At 40.9% G+C, this 19,627-nt stretch overlaps 1 protein-coding gene across 4 annotated transcripts in view; it reads left to right on the forward strand.

Moving 5' to 3' along the window:
- Window positions 1-19,627, forward strand: part of CACNA2D1 (calcium voltage-gated channel auxiliary subunit alpha2delta 1) — a 613,296-nt gene that overhangs the window by 24,624 nt on the left and 569,045 nt on the right. For all 4 annotated transcript variants that reach the window (XM_050936798.1, XM_050936799.1, XM_050936801.1 and 1 more), the window contains exon 2: window positions 9,668-9,784. In XM_050936798.1, the coding sequence (XP_050792755.1) occupies window positions 9,668-9,784 (117 nt within the window). The remainder of the gene's footprint in view (window positions 1-9,667; window positions 9,785-19,627) is intronic.

The following is a 19,627-nucleotide window of genomic DNA, read 5'->3' on the forward strand; positions in this document are numbered from 1 at the left end:
GAAAATGAAGTTAGATGTAAAATCTAATGAAAACTTGCATTCACTTGGTCAAAGCAATGTAATAAAATGTATTCAAATCAGCTCTTTAGAACAAGCCCTTTAGATAACCAAATTGCATTTTGAAAGGTGAATAAACACACCTTAGCTGATAAGGACCTTTATGACTATTAGACATGAGCTTTTGCTAATTGTGTTTGACTGCTAAGTGGAAGGCTTTGAGAATGAAAAGTTTGTTGCTGCATGCAGATAATGAAACGTCCTTTTGCTGCTCTGATTTTCTGCAGCATTAAAGCTGAATTCAAGGAATAGGGGAGCAAACAAATAAATTATGTAAGCACCTCAAGTAATTAGTGACTCTTTCCTCCATAATTCTTGCCTTGGTGGATTAGACAAGCCTCACATTTGAGGAAAGATTGGGAAGTGTGTTAACATTTCCGAGCACTCTGGAAAACCGAAACAGGTTTGTGTTCAATAAATAGCGGGGTATAGCTCCCGCTGGAGTTAGTGGTGGGTAAAGGAGGAGTAATTTTGATATTTTGAGCCCTGGGGATAGGATTAAGTGAGAAGGGGGAAAAGGAGCACTGTGTTCTCTATGATATAGGCCAGCATCCTACAAATTTGCAAGTTTAACACCATTAATTTGGGCTTGGATAGGGACTGGGAGTGGCTGGCTCATTACAAAAACAGCTTTGCCTCTCCTGGAATTAACACCTCCTCATCTATTATTGGGAGTGGACTACATCTACCCTGATCGAATTGGACCTGTCAACACTGGTTCTCCACTTGTGAGGTAACTCCCTTCTCTTCATGTGTCATTATATAATGCCTGCATCTGTAACTTTCACTCCATGCATCTGAAGAAGTGGGTTTTTTTTACCCACGAAAGCTTATGCCCAAATAAATCTGTTAGTCTTTAAGGTGCCGCTGGACTCCTTTTTGTTTTTGTGGATACAGACTAACACAGCTACCCCCTGACACTTGACATTCTACAAATGTTTATTCCTACTGTACCAGTTTCCAAGTTAGGTCATCTGGTAACAGCACGTCTTTAAATCCCTGACAAAGAGGCAGTGTCTCTGAAAATAATGTGAACCTCGGTTGAGTGAGCCCTTCTCATCTGCAAGACCTACAGTGCCTGCAGTGAAGGCTTTTCACAGAATGGGGTAAAAGATTCCAATTAGGCATTGTTGGATCTCCGCTATAATCATGTGGATTATTCCTGGGGTAGGAGCTTGGGAAGGGAAATGAAAATGTTTCCCTTGTTCCTGAAAGTGGTACCCAACATTCTGGCTAAACTGCTATTCAATTACCTTCAACTTCCCACAAATCCCCACCAATAAAGGGTGTTTAAATGTTGCAGTGTATTGAAAGGCTAGAAGACTCGATGAGATTCTAGTGCTGTGCTTTGTTCTGAGGGCTACATCCTGCTTTTTGCAGGCACATGTGATAGCACCATACATGGTCCCTCTCTTAGGATGATGTGATTGAACACTCAGTGCTAGGTCACTGATAACTGGTGAGTTGGGAAAACATTTTAATTTCCTTTATCACCCCTAGCACTTATTGCATCAAAAGCTCACTACCTGCATACACCACCCTCAACCCCTGTGTGCAGACTGAGGATTTGCATATATTTATGTTTGCAGTATTCTTGGGTGGTGGTTTATTTTAATAGAGCAGAGCTGATTCAATTGTTTGGAATTAAATAGTTCCTGTAATCAAAAATAGCCTTTTTTTGGGGTTTTTTTTTTTTGGCGAATGGTAAGTTTTGCAAAACATTTTCCCCTCCTTTCTTCCCCTCCCCGCCAGTGAAACCCAAAAATGAAAAAAAAAAATTTTTTCTGTTTGGGATTTTTTTTCTTTGCCTCCCTCTTTTCAGTGGCAAAATAGAAAGAAAAAGAACAAAAGTGGGGAAAAGGCAGGGGTAAAATGAAAAAAGTTTTCAAAAGCAAAAATGTTAATGAAAAATTTAAAATAAATGAAAAATGGTTCTTTTGACACCCTGGAAGAATAAACAATATTTCAAATTGATCTAATTTCTTTGCAAAATCTCATTAACCTTTTAATGATATTTGTTGCACAGTTATCAAACCATGAAAATCCATAATTCATAATGGCTCTTCCCCTCATTCGTGCCAATGGTACTGCATTTGGCTTCAAAACAGAGGCTTTGCATATATGAGGATCACTAAGATTAGAGTGGTTGTCTCTTAAGTGGTTAGGGTGGGTATTAACTGTTGATAGGACATCCTGGTGGGTTTGATACAGTTGGTTTAAATCTAGACCTCTTGAGATTACAAACCTGAGCTCAGATTTGGTCTTTTTGGCAGTCACGTGAAACAATTTTGTGTCCCTTCTCCGCAATGTACCTGGCTCTTGGCTAGAAATGTAGATATACATATTACCAGTCTGGATCAGACCAGTAACTAATGTAGTATCCTACCTCTGACAATGGCCAGCACTAGACACCTCAGAGCAGGGTACAAGAAACTCTGTAGTGGTAAATTATGGGATAAAACACACGTAGAATCATAGAAATATCGAGCTGGAAGGGACATCTAGAGGTTATCTACTCCACTCCCCCTTGCTGAGACGCTGGATCAAATAAACCTCGACCATCCCTGACAGGTGTTTGTCCAACCTGTACTTAAAAACCTCCAGTGATGGGTATGCCACAAACTTCCTTGGTAACCTTATTCCAGTGCTTAACTATCCTTCTGGTTTTCCCTAATATCTAACCTAAATCTCCTTTGTTGCAGATTAAGCCTCTTACTTTTTACAGTATCTTACATTCAGTGGACATGGAGAATAATTGATCACTCTCCTCTTTATAACAGCCTTTAACATATTTGAAGACTGTCTTCTTTTCTCAAGAATAAACATGCCTAGAGGTTTTTTTAAACTTCTCCCACAGGTCACATTTTCTAAACCTTGTATCATTTTTGTTGCTCTCCTCTGGACTCTTTCCCATTTGTTCCTATCTTTCTTAAAGTGTGGTTCCTAAAACTGGACAGTGCATGCCTGCTGAGGTCTTACTAGTGCCGAATAGAGTGGAACAATTACCTCCATATCTTACATCTGACACTCCTGTTAATGTGATACTACCTTGTTTTTGCAACTACATCATGTTATTGGCTCTCATTCAATTTGTAATCCACTATAACCCTTGGAGCTTTTTCTGCAGTATGACTGCCTAGCCAGTTATTCCACATTTTGTATTTGATTTTTTCCTTCCTACGTGCAATACTTTGTACTTATCTTTACTGAGTTTCATCTTGATTGTCGAATTGTCCAGTTTATCATGGTCCTTTTGAATTCGAATTCCATCCTCTAAAGTGCTTGCAATTCCTTCCAGTTTGGTATCATCCACAAATTCTATAAACATAGTTGCTACTACATTATCCAAATCTCTAATGAAAATATTGAATAGTACTGGATCCCAGGACAGACCACTGCAGGACACCACTAGATATCTCTCTCCCCCCTACACCAGTTTGACAGTGGAGCATTGTTAACTCATAGACTCGTAGACTCCAGGACTGGAAGGGACCTCGAGAGGTCATCGAGTCCAGTCCCCTGCCCTCATGGCAGGACCAAATATTGTCTAAACCATCCCTAATAGCCATTTATCTAACCTACTCTTAAATATCTCCAGAGATGGAGATTCCACAACTTCCCTAGGCAATCTATTCCAGTGTTTAACTACCCTGACAGTTAGGAACTTTTTCCTAATGTCCAACCTAAATCTCCCTTGCTGCAGTTTAAGCACATTGTTTCTTGTTCTATCATTGGAGGCTAAGGTGAACAAGTTTTCTCCCTCCTCCTGATGACACCCTTTTAGATACCTGAAAACTGCTATCATGTCCCCTCTCAGTCTTCTCTTTTCCAAACTAAACAAACCCAATTCCTTCAGCCTTCCTTCATAGGTCATGTTCTCAAGACCTTTAATCATTCTTGTTGCTCTTCTCTGGACCCTCTCCAATTTTTCCACATCTTTCTTGAAATGCGGTGCCCAGAACTGGACACAATACTCCAGCTGAGGCCTGACCAGTGCAGAGTAAAGCGAAAGAATGACTTCTCGTGTCTTGTTTACAACACACCTGTTAATGCATCCCAGAATCATGTTTGCTTTTTTTGCAACAGTATCACACTGTTGACTCATATTAAGCTTGTGGTCTACTATGACCCCGAGATCTCTTTCTGCCATACTCCTTCCTAGACAGTCTCTTCCCAATCTGTATGTGTTGAACTGATTGTTCCTTCCTAAGTGGAGCACTTTGCATTTATCTTTATTGAACTTCATCCTGTTTACCTCAGACCATTTCTCCAATTTGTCCAGATCATTTTGAATTTTGACCCTGTCCTCCAAAGCAGTTGCAATCCCTCCCAGTTTGGTATCATCTGCAAACTTAATAAGCGTACTTTCTATGCCAACATCTAAATTGTTGATGAAGATATTGAACAGAGCCGGACCCAAAACAGACACCTGCGGAACCCCACTTGTTATACCTTTCCAGCAGGATTGGGAGCCATTAACAACTACTCTCTGAGTACGGTTATCCAGCCAGTTATGCACCCATCTTATAGTAGCCCCATCTAAATTGTACTTTCCTAGTTTATCTATAAGAATATCATGCGAGACCGTATCAAATGCCTTACTAAAGTCTAGGTATATCACATCCACCGCTTCTCCCTTATCCACAAGGCTCGTTATCCTATCAAAGAACGCTATCAGATTAGTTTGACACGATTTGTTCTTTACAAATCCGTGCTGGCTATTCCCTATCACCTTACCACCTTCCAAGTGTTTGCAGATGATTTCTTTAATTACCTGCTCCATTATCTTCCCTGGCACAGAAGTTAAACTAAGTGGTCTATAGTTTCCTGGGTTGTTTTTATTTCCCTTTTTATAGATGGGCACTATATTTGCTCCCTTCCAGTCTTCTGGAATCTCCCCCGTCTCCCATGATTTCCCAAAGATAATAGCTAGAGGCTCAGATACCTCTTCTATTAACTCCTGGAGTATTCTAGGATGCATTTCATCAGGCCCTGGTGACTGCAGACATCTAACTTTTCTAAGTGATTTTTTACTTGCTCTTTTTTTATTTTATCTTCTAAACCTACCCTCTTCCCGTAAGCATTCACTATATTAGACATTCCTTCAGACTTCTCAGTGAAGACCGAAACAAAGAAGTCATTAAGTATCTCTGCCATTTCCAAGTCTCCCGTTACCGTTTCCCCCTCCTTACTGAGCAGTGGGCCTACCCTGTCCTTGGTCTTCCTCTTGCTTCTAATGTATTGATAAAAAGTCTTCTTGTTTCCCTTTATTCCCATAGCTAGTTTGAGTTCATTTTGTGCCTTTGCCTTTCTAATCTTGCCTCTGCATTCCTGTGTTATTTGCCTATATTCATCCTTTGTAATCTGACCTAGTTTCCATTTTTTATACGATGCCTTTTTATTTTGTAGGTCACGCAAGATCTCAATGGTAAGCCAAGGTGGTCTTTTGCCACATTTTCTATCTTTCCTACCCATCGGAATAGCTTGCTTTTGGGCCCTTAATAGCATCTCTTTGAAAAACTGCCAAGTCTCCTCAGTTGTTTTTCCCCTCAGTCTTGATTCCCATGGGACCTTACCTATCAGCTCTCTGAGCTTACCAGAATCCGCCTTCCTGAAATCCATTGTCTCTGTTTTGCTGTACTCCCTTCTACCCTTCCTTAGAATTGCAAACTCTATGATTTCATGATCACTTTCACCCAAGCTTCCTTCTACTTTTAAATTCTCAACAAGTTCCTCCCTGTTTGTTAAAATCAAGTCTAGAACAGCTTCCCCCCAGTAGCTTTTTCAACTTTCTGAAATAAAAAGTTGTCTGCAATGCAGTCCAGGAACTTATTGGATAGTCTGTGCCCCGCGGTGTTATTTTCCCAACATATATCTGGATAGTTGAAGTCCCCCATCACCACCAAATCTTGGGCTTTGGATGATTTTGTTAGCTGTTTGAAAAAAGCCTCATCCACCTCTTCCACCTGATTAGGTGGCCTGTAGTAGACTCCCAGCACGACATCACCCGTGTTTTTTACCCCTTTTAGCCTAACCCAGAGTCTCTCAACACTTCCATCTCCTATGTCCATCTCCACCTCAGTCCAAGTGTGTACATTTTTAATATATAAGGCAACACCTCCTCCCTTTTTCCCCTGTCTATCCTTCCTGAGCAAACTATACCCATCCACACCAACATTCCAGTCGTGTGTATTATCCCACCAAGTTTCAGTAATGCCAATAATGTCATAGTTGTATTTATTTATTAGCACTTCCAGTTCTTCCTGCTTATTACCCATACTTCTTGCATTTGTATATAGGCATCTATGATACTGGTTTGATCTTGCCTCCCAGCTTTGCCCTGACCCTCCTTCCTCACTGCCATTATAGCCCGTGCTCCCTCCTGTTTCCAACCCATCTCCCAGGTCATGTTCCCCACTTACCTGTGGGGTTTGCTCACCTGTCCCCGTCGAATCTAGTTTAAAGCCCTCCTTACTAGGTTAGCCAGTCTGTGCGCAAATAAGGCCTTTCCCCTCTTCGAAAGGTGAACGCCATCTGTGCCTAGCAGTCCTTCCTTGAATAGCATCCTGTGGTCGAGGGACTACTCTTTGAGTCTGGTCTTTCAGCCAGTTGTGCACGCACTTTATAGTAATTTCATTGAGACCATGTTTCCTGAGTTTGCTTATGAAAATGTTTTGGAAGACTCTGTCAAAAACCTTACCAAAAAAATCTAGGTATATCAGATCTACTGCTTTCTCCTATCCGTTTGGCAAGTAACCCTTTCAAAGATAATTGCTGATGGTTCTGAGATTGCTTCAGCTAGTTTCTTAAGTACACTAGTGTGAATTTCATCAGTCCCTGCCAACTTGAATGCATCTAACTTATCTAAATACCATATTTTTTAACATGTACTATTTAACCTCTATCAATTAATAGTTGGTTTATGCCCTTTCAAAGAAGGAAATTAGGTTGGTTTGGCATGATTTGTTCTTGACAAATCCAGGCTGGCTATTACTTATAATATAAGCCTCTTACCCTCTCAGAGTTTTACAAACTTGTTCCAGTATCTTTCCAGGTATCAAAGTTAGGCTGACTAGTCTATAATCCCCCACATCCTCTTTGTTCGCCTTTTTAAAGCAAGGCGCTGTATTTTCCCTTTTTCAGTCCTCTGGGACCTTCCCTGCCCTGCCCTCCTTGTTCTCAAAGATAATTGCTGATAGTTCTGAGATTTGCTTCAGCTGGTTCCTTAAGTACCCTAGTGTGAATGTCATCAGTCCCTGCCAACTTGAATGCGTCTATCTTATCTAAACACTATGTTTTTTAACATGTTCTATCTAACCCCTATCAATTAATAGTTGGTTTATTCCCTGAAGCAAAAGGTTTATGTCCCTTCTATGGTTTTGTTATCCTATCTAATGTAACTAAATATACATGTTGTCATTACAAAAACAAGGCCAGATTTTCAGAAGACATTGGCCATAAGGGTCACTGCTGGATGATGAGTAGCTTTGAAAATCTGGCCCATATTTAGATGCCTATGTAGGACCTGAGCACCTTATAAAATCTGTCTCTAACTGTAGATGCTTTGCCGTCTGACTATCTTGTCCATGATGTCTACTTTGGTTTTGGACCTGCAGCGGGAGCTTTAGGAAGGCATGAGATAATTAGCCATGCTGGAATTTGACCAAGATACTGAGACTTGCAGAATGAGTCATGAGATCTTTAGCATACTCCTCTTGCACATCACTGGGGCATTGGCTGCCTATCAACTGAGCAAGAAGCATCGGTGGCTGAATCACCGTTTTTTGCGGAACATTGGACTTATATTTGCTTCTGAGATCTTATGTAATCATAGGCTTGAGTGGTGGATTGTCTAGAGGTGTTTGGGGGATATCTTCCCAAAAGCAAGAATTAAAACGCTTTTTTCTTTTTAAATCAGTTTTTGAGGGAGAAAAAGGTTTTGAGTTTTTTGTAAATAAATATATAATCCAGTGTTCTGGAAATCAAAACTGATTGTAACTAATGGTAATTCATGTGAATGACAGAACTGACAAGACTTATCAGACATGACAGGTTTCATTCATCAGAATGGCATCAGACCTGGCAATGTTCAAAATCCACCAACCGCAAGCAGCAGATCCCTATATTGGTGTGTCCCTTTAAAGCCACCATATAATTATACCCTGAGAAGTCTGGCACAGCTGGTAGAATTAGTCTGCTGGATAGTTTCTGAGATCTTTCTGCTGGAGCTCAGCCAGTGAATTAGTGTTGGACCTGTTCCTGTGTGTGTGCCTAGAATTACTTCCCACAAGACATTATAACCCCCCATCAGGCAGTGTTTCAGAGAGGCAAAGCACTTTTGTAACCTCAGACCATCTGTTGGCTGCATACATTAGTTCTGCATACATTAGTTTTCCCCATTCACTATCTGGCCATAAGGTACACACTCTTTCTTTCTTTTTCCAGATTGTTGTTAGAGTTTTTCTCCCCTTTTAAGGAGGTTGTGTAGGAAGAAGCGGTGTCCTTTAAAAAACAGAAACAAACCCCACACCTCTCTGTTTTTTGGTAGTTATCCCCCTTAGAAACACCACAGAATAACAGAACTAGAGGTGCTCCCTCACCACGGTGTATTTTAAATCATGGAAGTATGGACAATATTAAAACAACAAACAACCCCCTAGATAGGTACTAAAATAAAGGTAAATAAGTGTCTAGATCATCAGGAAGTGTAAATCAGCATAACTATGTTTACTTCAGTGGCGCTACATTGATTCACCCTGAGTATCTGGCTCTTAATCTTTTAGGAATAATAAAACACATCAGTGATTTCTGGGCTCAACTTCAGGCACCTTTATAGGCATTTGATTTTCAGATAGCGGATGCTCAGCACTTTGTGAAAGTCAGGGCCCTTTAAGGTCTCAGGTGAAGTATCTACCCCTTCCCCGCATCCCCATCCCCTGCCAAAAAAACCTGGAGGCACCCAGACTAATTAACTGTTTTTGAAAATGAGAGCCATCATTTTTAAGGCTCAATCCTGAAAGCAGCAGAGCATTGCTTGGGGATGCTGAGGACTGTTAAATCCCACTGATTTTGATCTGCTCATCTCCTTGCAGAATTGATTCCATAGTGTTCTAGATGGACCGAAGTCTAATAGAGGCACTAATCCTTAAGCCATCGTTGTGAGATGGGTAGTAGTGAGGTAAATACAATATCCTTTCTAGAGACGGGGAAACTGAAACACAGAACCCAAAGCTCCCTGGGGTAGGGACCGTCTGTTCATTATATGTGTGCACAGTGTCTAGCACAGTGTGGCTCTGATCTTTGATCCTTTATGCTTTATTGCGATGCAAATAATTAGTAATAATTATCATAATAGCCTCACGGGTGCTGAGTATTAATATTAACAATAATGATAATAAATTTAGCCCTTCATTATGCCCACATAATCCCCAATGGGGACACAATTTTCAGCAGAGAGGCTGTGCCTTGCCCAATTTAGCATAGTTTATTTGAGAAGTGCATAATAATAACTGAATTCCTACATTCAATCCACTAGGCCACTGTGCTGTTATTACAATGTAAATAAACGGGCCCATGTGGTAGTTCTGAATGATTTCCTTTTCTCATGCAGATTTATACGAAATACAGCGATCTGTATACGGTGGAAGCCAACAATGCACGTGACTTGGTGGAAATTGCAGCCAGCAATATTGAAAAACTACTGAGTAACAGATCAAAAGCCCTGGTGGTGAGTACTAATTGGATCTCTCTCTTCAACTTATTTCTCATTCTTTTTGAGTCTTCACGTTTACTGATGCATGTTTTTACTGTTGTTATTTTTGCTGCTTATAAATGTAGGGGCAGTGTCAGTCTGATATGTACGGGATGTGACATATGCAGAATGATGGCTAGCGAGTTCATGATAGAAAATCAGCTCATTAGTTAGTTGGCATAGGACAGACGTTTATATTATTGATTGGCACATTAGGGACCCGGGCCAAATGGCAAATCTAAAAATAAATAGGTTGAAAAATATTCCTCTAAGTGCAGATGAATGTTCATGACATGAAGGTGATAGTACTCTACAGTCATTAGTAATCCTGAAACATTGAATGAATACTGGATCCTCTAAGGTAACTTATTTTTTAAAATATGTGTACATCAAATCACTTAGCCTTTATCGACTCATCTTTTTAACCCTCACGTTTTTCGTGATGGTAGCCTCTGATTTTCCTCTTCCAACAATGTCTTCATGTGTCTGCTGAAGCTTCACAGTGTGTTTATTCTACTGCTGACTGGCCATTTTACTCCATATTTCAGCCACCTACAGTGTAAATGAAATTTACCTTGAACTTTTTATAAGAAGTCTGTGCTCAGTTCTAATCTCATGATCCCTTGTGTTTTAAATTACAAGTAGTTGCTATTTCAAACTGCTCATTGACAGTGATCCTTTCCTTTCCTTTCTTTTCCTGTCCTCTAAATAGGCCAAGTCTGGCTAATTGCTTCTTGTAACTCATACCCACAAAACCCTGATTCATTTCAGAGTAGCCCTCTGCTGCCGTTTTCAATCTCAACAATGCCTTTCCTAAGAGATGCTGACCAGATTTGCATGGAGCACTCCAAGGGCTTGTCTTCACTACTGGGGAGATGTACGCTGCTGCAATTGATGCAGCGAGTGTCAATTTAGTGAGTCTAGTGAAGATCTGCTAAATCGATGGCAGAGCACTCTCCAGATGACCCTGGCACTCCAGCTCTCTGAGAACATCTCTCATCAATGCAGCGCAGTAAGGACTCTGGGGTAAGTCGACCTAGGCTATCATGACTCCAGCTATGTTATTCACTTAGCCGGAGTAGCGTAACTCAGGTTGATATACCCCAGTAGTGAAGACAAGCCCCAAATGTGTTCACTACCTTGCCTTTCCTAGTGTTAAATCTAGAAACAGGCATACCTTGAAGCGGGGTCTAAGGGATGGAAGAGTGGACTGGGAGATGGGTCACTTGGGTTCTGTCACCTTCACACTGACTCTTAGTGTAGCCTGGGACAAGTCACTTAAAGTCAGTTTGTGGTTGGTCATCTAGGAGTGGGGGGAGAGAGCACAAACAGCCTTCATCCCTGTCATAAACAGATAGTTAAAGGTTAATAGAACAGGAGTACTTCATGTCTGTTTTGACTGTAAAGGGTTAACAAGTTCAGTGAGTCTGGCTGTCACCTGACCAGAGGACCAATCAGGGGACAGGATACTTTCAAACCTTGAGGGAGGGAAGTTTTTGTGTGTGCTGTTAGTTTTTGGTTGTTGTTCACTCTGGGGGCTCAGAGGAACCAGACGTGCAACCAGGTGTCTCTCCAATCTCTTTGATACAGTCTCTTATATGTCCAGAATAGTGAGTACTAGGTAGATAAGGCGAGTTAGGCCTATGTTTGTTTTCTTTATTTGCAAATGTGTATTTGGCTGGAAGAAGTTCAAATTTGTGTTTTGCTGAAAGGATTTTAATTTGTACTTGTATACTTAGGCTGGGAGGGTATTCCCAGTGTCTATAGCTGAAAGACCTTGTAACATATTCCATCTTAAATTTACAAAGATAGTTTTTTACTGTTTTTTCTTTCTTTAATTAAAAGCTTTTCTTGTTTAAGAACCTTAGTGTTTTTTATATTCTGGTGAGACCCCAGGGGACGGGGTCTGGATCCACCAGGGAATTGGTGGGGAGAAAGGAGGGAAGGGGGAGAGAGAGGTTAATTTTCTCTCTGTGTTAGGATTACTTTCTCTCTCAGGGAGAGTCTGGGAGGGGGAGAGTGAAGGAGGGGGGAAGGTGAATTTTCCTCTCTGTTTTGAGATTCAAGGAGTTTGAATCACAGTAATTTTCCAGGGTAACCCAGGGAGGGGAAGCCTGGGAGGGGCAACGGTGAGGAAAAGGGTTTACTTTCCTTGTGTTAAGATCCAGAGGGTCTGGGTCTTGGGGGTCCCCGGGCAAAGTTTTGTGGGGACCAGAGTGTACCAGGCACTGGAATTCCTGGTTGGTGGCAGTGCCACAAGTACTAAGCTGGTAACTGAGCTTAGAGGAATTCATGCTGGTACCCCATCTTTTGGACACTAAGGTTCAGAGTGGGGAATTATACCATGACAATCCCACTCCAGTTGTACCTGGGTTGAGTGCCAGCGGCTGGCTGGGGAGTGAAACCACTGCTCTGTATTATCCTTCAGTACTAGCCTCCGTACAGGTGGTGAGGAGAGCCATGCACTTATAGTGGCCTGGCCTAGGGGGTCACCATGTGCTGTACTCATTTAAAGGATTGTGGATCTGCCATTGCTTTTTGTGCTTTGCCAGGAGGAATTCATGATTACTCTTCCAGATCCCTTAGGTTTCTCCATCCTTAATAAAGGGCTATATCTTTAATACACAAACTTTTAACTTCTCTGTGATTCAGCTTGCCCAAGTGTAAAATGGATGTCATGGTGCTCACCTACAATATGTCACTGGGTGTTCTGAGGCTGGCTTAGTGTTCACATAGCATGTGAACTTTGCATGGAAGAATTATTGTAGTGAATTGTGGTATGATAACTACTGTTTAGACATCTGAAAACATGCCTGTTTCCCCACTACTTTCTCAGTCCAATAATTGAAACTATTGTACACCTAAGGCAGTGTTGCCAGTTTTTCAAATTTATTGTTAATCCAACAGGTTTTATTGTTTTTCTTAAAATCTCAGTTGCTGAAATCAAGAGAGTATGTGAGAATCTCAATTTTCATCTTAAAAAAGTAAGTTTCTAGCCCTCATGATTGCTGAGAAAATCTTGAAAAGTCAAGGGAATGCACACTACAGGCTTAAAAACAAGAAGGCAAATAAAAAGAACCCACAAATTATTCTTTAAAAAACCTCTTCATTTTTTAGCCACTTCATTAACTTTTGAGGCCTGATTGATGATTTTTCAATGCTTAGGGTTGATAATGCCACTACCAATAGGCACCTATTACAGGGCTCGTTATTTATACCAATGTGGCTGTAGTCTCCTGATGCATACAAAGAACTCCTGTTGAAATGTGGGAGGATCAGACTCCTGGCATCTGTACTTATCTTGCCTCTTTATCCATCAAAAGTGAAATTCACCCTGCACAGAGGGCCAGAATTGGTCCTAGGCATCACTTAAACCCTCTGCACAGATATGAATTTTGCTCACAGTCTCTTAGATCCTAATGCTCCCTCTTTGGTGCTGAAACAGCTCAGAAGTTACCATTTTTAGCTGGCCTTTATGAGGTGTTTTTAGTCATCTGAGGATCTCTGTGATTTACAAACATTAATTAAGCAAATACAACAGATGCATCCGCCCCTCCTTGGATGAGCATACTTTGGATATATATAACCCTCATCCAGCCTACCACAATTGCATATTCATCTGCTCCAGTTGGCAAGGCATGGCGTTGGACTTCTGCAGATTCCAGTATTTAAGTGTTTACCTCTATTCCTATGAAATGTTCTCCCAGTCTTTGTTTAGCATTTTAATGTCATCTGTGTGTATACACACACTTTTTAATGCCTTTATGTGTATATAGGCATAAAAGTGTGTGTGTATATACATATACACTTTTGTGCATGCTGGAAAAATGGATATTTAAATCTAGTCAGTTCCTTTCAGAATATGGTCTGTCGTTATATAAAATACCTACATATCCTTCAAAAGTCATAATTACCACACTGTTGCCAACCTCAGGTAGTCAAAAATTATGAGTCACATATTCCCAAATCGTGCGACTGGCTTAATAATTGTAACATTAAAAAAAAATTGGAGTGGTTGGTTTTTTTTTTTTTTTTTTGTTTTTTTTTTTTTTTTTACTTTTTAGTTCTGCTCTATTTAAGGTACATTCAGCTCACATTTTAAAGCTTTTCTCCACAGCCACTTGGGCTAGAAATGTTTTTAAAATGAAAGCTGAGATTCTCATGTATTCACAAGACTCCAGGAGCTGGGTCTTTCAGAAATATGCCAAATAGTGCAAGACTCCCAATAGAATCATGAGATTTGGTAATACTGTTACCAACTTCAGTTTTGTTCCTGGTTTCTGTTCTCTATTAATTATCAGTCTGTGATTAATCTCTGTGATTTAGAGTCTTCCATGGCATTATTTTGTTAAAAATTACCTGTTTCATTCATCTTGCCATAAACGTTGACATACTTTGCACTGGTTTTTCTGTTCACAGCTTTCTGCTTTTGTCATCAGGGCACACTGTGACTTTGGAGTTTATGCCCTCCTCCAGGTCATTTTTACACACTTGGGATACTCCCTTGTTATCTTCTGAATTTTAACCTCTTGCCTTCTACTAGCAGTTCTTCTTCACCTCCCAGGCACATTTCTGTGTCATGCAGTAGCTTCCCCATATGACTTACTGATTTTGTAAACAGATTATCTGCATTGCAAAAAGTTGATCGGAAATGTAGACATGTTCATACTACAGCTTCAACTTTGACTGAGAGCAGGAATGGAGTCAGGCATAGCTGTTACTGATCACCACAGTGGGTTTTTACCATTGGGACTAAAGTGTGTCAAAGTGTTAAATTATGATGCAAGAGGACAATACAGCTTCTAGCGATGCCCTGAGGGAGATTCCAGTGAATGATATCAGCAGTCTCATTGTTCATACTCTGACATAGCCAAGGGACTCCACTGAGTAAATAATGTTCCCTAGGCAAGTAACAGAAACAAAGTTGGGGCAAGGTTATAATAAGCAAATATTGGTGGTGACTTTCCCAATAATATCCTAGTTTCCCTCTGGTTGCTAGGATGACTATAAATGAAAATTAATCCTTCTGTAACAAAATCTGCAGTGCTGTACTACACCCCTGTGCTAAACCTCTATGATGAAGATTTTTGGACAACATTATCTGATGGTTTTGTACGTGATATATGAAAGTGTCACTCCATCAAGCATTGCGGATAACTCAGAGGGGATTCATTATTCTATTTCTGGTCTGCATATATTAAGTAAATAGTATGACATTTATATGGAGAGATTATTGTGAAAAAATGAACGAAGATAGCAGATGCTTTTCTAACAAGAAGAGAAATTACGTTTGATTAATCATCATCTTTCCTCCTAGTTAGGTTCATATATTTACTGTTCCCAGAAAGTAAGCCTGTCCACCCCCCTATAGTCTGCTAAGGTCCAAATGTGGGGCAGAAAGTGTCACAAAATTCCAAATGAGAGTCACAGAAATACTAGAGTTGTGCAGGAAATGCCATGGAGTTTTTTCTTGTAGTGTAAGATAACCGTTTCTGTTCCCATTGCACCATGATTTTTTATTTCTGTTGGAAATAATTTTTCTGCAATAAAAGTTTGGGGTACCATCTTTATGTAGAATTTAAGTATTCTTGGAACTGAAATGAATGATGTCCCTCAAAATGAGAGAGATTTGAGATGTATGAGTCCATCTGGTCATGTCTGTGTAGGCGAAAAGTTGTGTTCTTCAAATGAGTTAAGCTAATTTGATTGAGCTGACTCAGTTAAAAACTCCCTTTAATGCCTATATAGGCCCTGTTTAACACATTAAAGATAGGTGGCTATAACATGACTAGATGTTAAATAGGGCTTGTCTGGAATTTTCTATGAAAACAATTTTGAATGAAAGATTCAGTTTCTGCAAAATTGGAATTTTTTGTTGGAAAACTTCAATTTTGCAGAATATTTTTGATGTTCTATTTTGTTTTGAGGCAACACAACGTTAAGCTATAGTTCTATGTTACCTGATTTGGAGTAGTATTTCAGAGGCCCAATGCCCACATTCTCCTCCATTGGCTGGGCTCCCTGGCTGGATGATGTCTGCTATGATGCAATGTGGTCTCCCCTCTGACTGTGGGTGCATCATGGGAGATGTCTTGCAGCCAAGTAGCTGAGCCACAGTGGAGAATGAGGGCATGAGACACAGTAACATTGTAAGCAGATGTAGTTTAATTTTGAACTGACTCAAAATGAAATGCTTTGACATTTCCAACTCAAAACTTTTTCATTCTACAAAATATTTTTTGATATTTCAACGTTTTTGTTATGATTTGGGAATGTTGAAGTATCAGAATTTCCCATGGCACAAATTCCATTCATTGCTCAGCTCTAGTATTAAGCTGTCTACTCAGATGTTAAGGAAGGGGTGGTAATGCAACTGAGTTAGCTTGACTCGGCTGAAAAATGCACCTTTTTGCCATTGAAGATAGGATCTCTGAGATTAAGCATAGCAATAGTAATACTATCTCTGAATGGATACCTGGTCAGCCATGCAGCCAGTTAAAAGCCTCTTCTTGTGGTAACAGAATAAAATGTGTAAAAGGGGCATTATAGTCTCCTTAATATCTGTGTGATTGAAGGCTTCCCTCCATGTTCTGAGTGCAGCAATATTACCTTTTGCCAATAATTGCAAGGCCAGAAGAGACCGTTGTGATCATCACATCTGACCTTCTGTGTAACAAAGGCCATAGAACAAACACTCACCCAAAATAATTCCTGTTTGACGCTATCTTTTTTAAAATAATCCAATCTTGATTTTAAAATTGCCAATAATACTAACAGTTAAAAGAAAAGATATGTTGGCAACAACATTGATGAATTTTTCAGGAATGTGCTGCAAAGGACAAGGATATATTTAGTATAGGCATTAGTATGATATAAGCAGGTTATGAGCTTTTACCCAGCAATTTCGAAGTGTAATCTACATTGTTCAGATGATCAAAACGTAGACTCTGTGCATGTGAGCTCTTGCACACACAATTTTTGTGTAATATTTCTTATTGGCCTAACCCATCACTCAGTGCAAGTGACTTCAACAGAAGTTGGATCTGGCCTAATGTGCATACATGAGAGAAGAATCAGAGCTGTGTTAGTCTGGATCTGTAAAAAGCGACAGAGTCCTGTGGCACCTTATAGACTAACAGACATATTGGAGCATAAGTGGCATATTCTGACAAAGTGGGTATTATGCTCCAATACGTCTGTTAGTCTGTAAGGTGCCACAGGACTCATTTGTCACTTTATAAATGAGAGAAGTTACATCTGAAAATTTAATCAACGCAAATGAAAATGAGTTCTGCAAGTGTATGGCCTCACATGATAGTATACAAAACTGCATGCACCAATGATTGCACTAGGGTTGTCGGGTGTCTGGTTTTCCACCAGAATGCCCGGTCGAAAAGGGAGCCTGGCAGCTCCAGTCAGCACTGCTGACCGGGCTGTTAAAAGTCCTGCGGCACAGTGGGGCTAAGGCAGGCTCCCTGCCTGCCCTGGCTCTGTGCGGCTCCTGGAAGTGACTGCCATGTTTGGCTCCTAAGCACAGAGTTGCCCCGAGCGCCGGCTCCGCAGCTTCCATTGGCCGGAAACCGCGGCCATGTGTGCAGATGGGGTCAGCATGAAGAGCCGCCTGGCTGTGCTTACACCTAGGAGCTGGACATGCCAGCCGCTTCTGGGAGCTGCCTGATGTAAATGATGCCCGGAGCCCATACCCCTCACCTCCTTCCACACCCAAACTCCTCCTGGAGCCTGCACCCTGCATCCCCTCCTACACTCCAACCGCCTGCCCCAGCCCTGAGCCCCCTCCTGTACTCCAAACCCCTTGGCTCCAGCCCAGAGCCACCCCCAACTCCTCATCCTCGGCCCCACACCAGAGCCTGCACCACAGCCAGAGCCCACATCCCAATCCCCAGCCCGGAGCCCCCTCTAAATCTCTGGGCCCCTCATTGCTGGACCCACCCTGGAGCACGCACCCCCAGCTGGAGCCATCACCCCCTCACACACCTCAATCCCCTGCTCCAGCCTAGGAGTCCCCTCCCACACTCTGAGCCCCTTGGTCTCATCACCCAGCCCAGACTCCCCTCCTGCACCAAACCCCCCTGACCCAGCCTGGTGAAAATGAGCAAGTGAGCAAGGGTGGGGGAGAGTAAGCGAGGTGGGGAGGGCAGGATGGCGTGAGTGGGGGATGGGGCCTCGGGGCAGGGGGTGGGGTAAGGGTGTTTGGTTTTCTGTAATCAGAAAGTTGGCAACCTTAGATTGCACACAGTTGTGTGTACAAATGGAGGTTGGATTGATGCTTCTTTGAAAGTATGGCCTGTAATAACCAAGTACCTCTACCTCTACCTGTATTTTTAATGCAGTTTCATTTTCACAAACTGGTTGCTCTTGGCAGGGAAGTTAACTATCTGCACTTGACTGGATGCTTAGGGTATTTCTTACTTTTGGCTTAATTGCTCAGATTACATACAAGATGAAACTTCCTTCTATACTCTTCTAAAAAGTGGAGCTGACCCTTTAAAAACCATCTGTGAAAGGGTGTACATTGATTAATAACCTCTTGTCCCATTTGCCGCCCACAGTCCGTGGAAGCATCTTGATCATTTATGTTCCCAGATAAAAATACACACACATTCCATAAGAAATATAAGACATCAGACACTGAGAGGGCTTTATGTTTCTGCTACATTTTCACTTGTTACTATCAGTTTTTTGCTTACTTTTTCTCTTTTTTTTCAATCAGTTTTTTAAGCCCTTACTGGTGGCTTAGAATGATTTCAGGGAATGTTCACATTTGCAATGGAAGCCGACACACCTGGGTTCTTAGTTACTAGACTACAATGCAGCTTTGGGCAGGTTGTATAACCTCTCTCTGCCCATTTGTAATATGTGTTCTAACAATACTCACTAGTATGCTGCGAAATTTAAGTAAGAAATTGTGGTAAAGTACTTTGAGATCCATAGATCAGAGACACTACACAAATGTATAGTGGTACTGGAATCTTTGCTTTGCTGAAGATTTGGTATGGCAGCTTACTTATTTATTGCTGTTTTGAGTGGAGGAAAAAATGAGAATGTTTGTACTTTCACAGTTTCTCCTTTAATTTCCTCTGCATAAACCAGTCGTGCTGTTGAAAATCTGAATTTAGTTGCTAAGAACTATTCCATTGTTGTCAGTGAGAGTTAAATATGTATATCAAGAAGAGAAAAAAAATATAAGTACAGCTATCTGAATGTCTTTTATTTTTCTCTCCATTTTCTCTTCTGTATTCTATACAGTCTACAACAGCTTTGCCTCAATCAAAAATAATTCCTTGTCTCAGTTTAGCTAGGACTGTTCATTTTTTAGAAGAACTGTTCAAGTGTCCAAAATATTATTTTTGAAACCTAAACATGTATTTTTCTGGTCTCTTTTCCTTTTTCCAAACCACACTACATGCTTGCCATGCTGATGACCACTGCAAGAGGTATTGCAACCCCCAGACACAATATTTCTGGTGTTAGAGGAAGATTAAGGCACTGGGTAGACAATATCTGGAAGATATGGGTTCAATTCCTGGCCCTGCCAGAGACTTTCTGTGTGACCCTTAGTATCTCTGTTTTAGTTCCCTTTTGTAAAATCGGGATGATAATCCTCCAGTTCTCTCACGCTTTGTCTTTCTTGTGAGTTTAGATTGTAAACTCTTCCGGTCAGGGACTATATCTGTTCAGTACCTAGTACAATGAGGCTTTCATTATATAATTAATAGTGGAAAAAAGATTCCTAAGCCACTTAGGAGCTTTTGAAAATGCTACCTATTGATAATGCAAGCTTGTATTTAAAAAAAAAAA

Source organism: Gopherus flavomarginatus, chromosome 1 (genome assembly GCF_025201925.1).
Source record: "Gopherus flavomarginatus isolate rGopFla2 chromosome 1, rGopFla2.mat.asm, whole genome shotgun sequence".
Lineage (NCBI taxonomy): Eukaryota > Metazoa > Chordata > Testudines > Testudinidae > Gopherus > Gopherus flavomarginatus.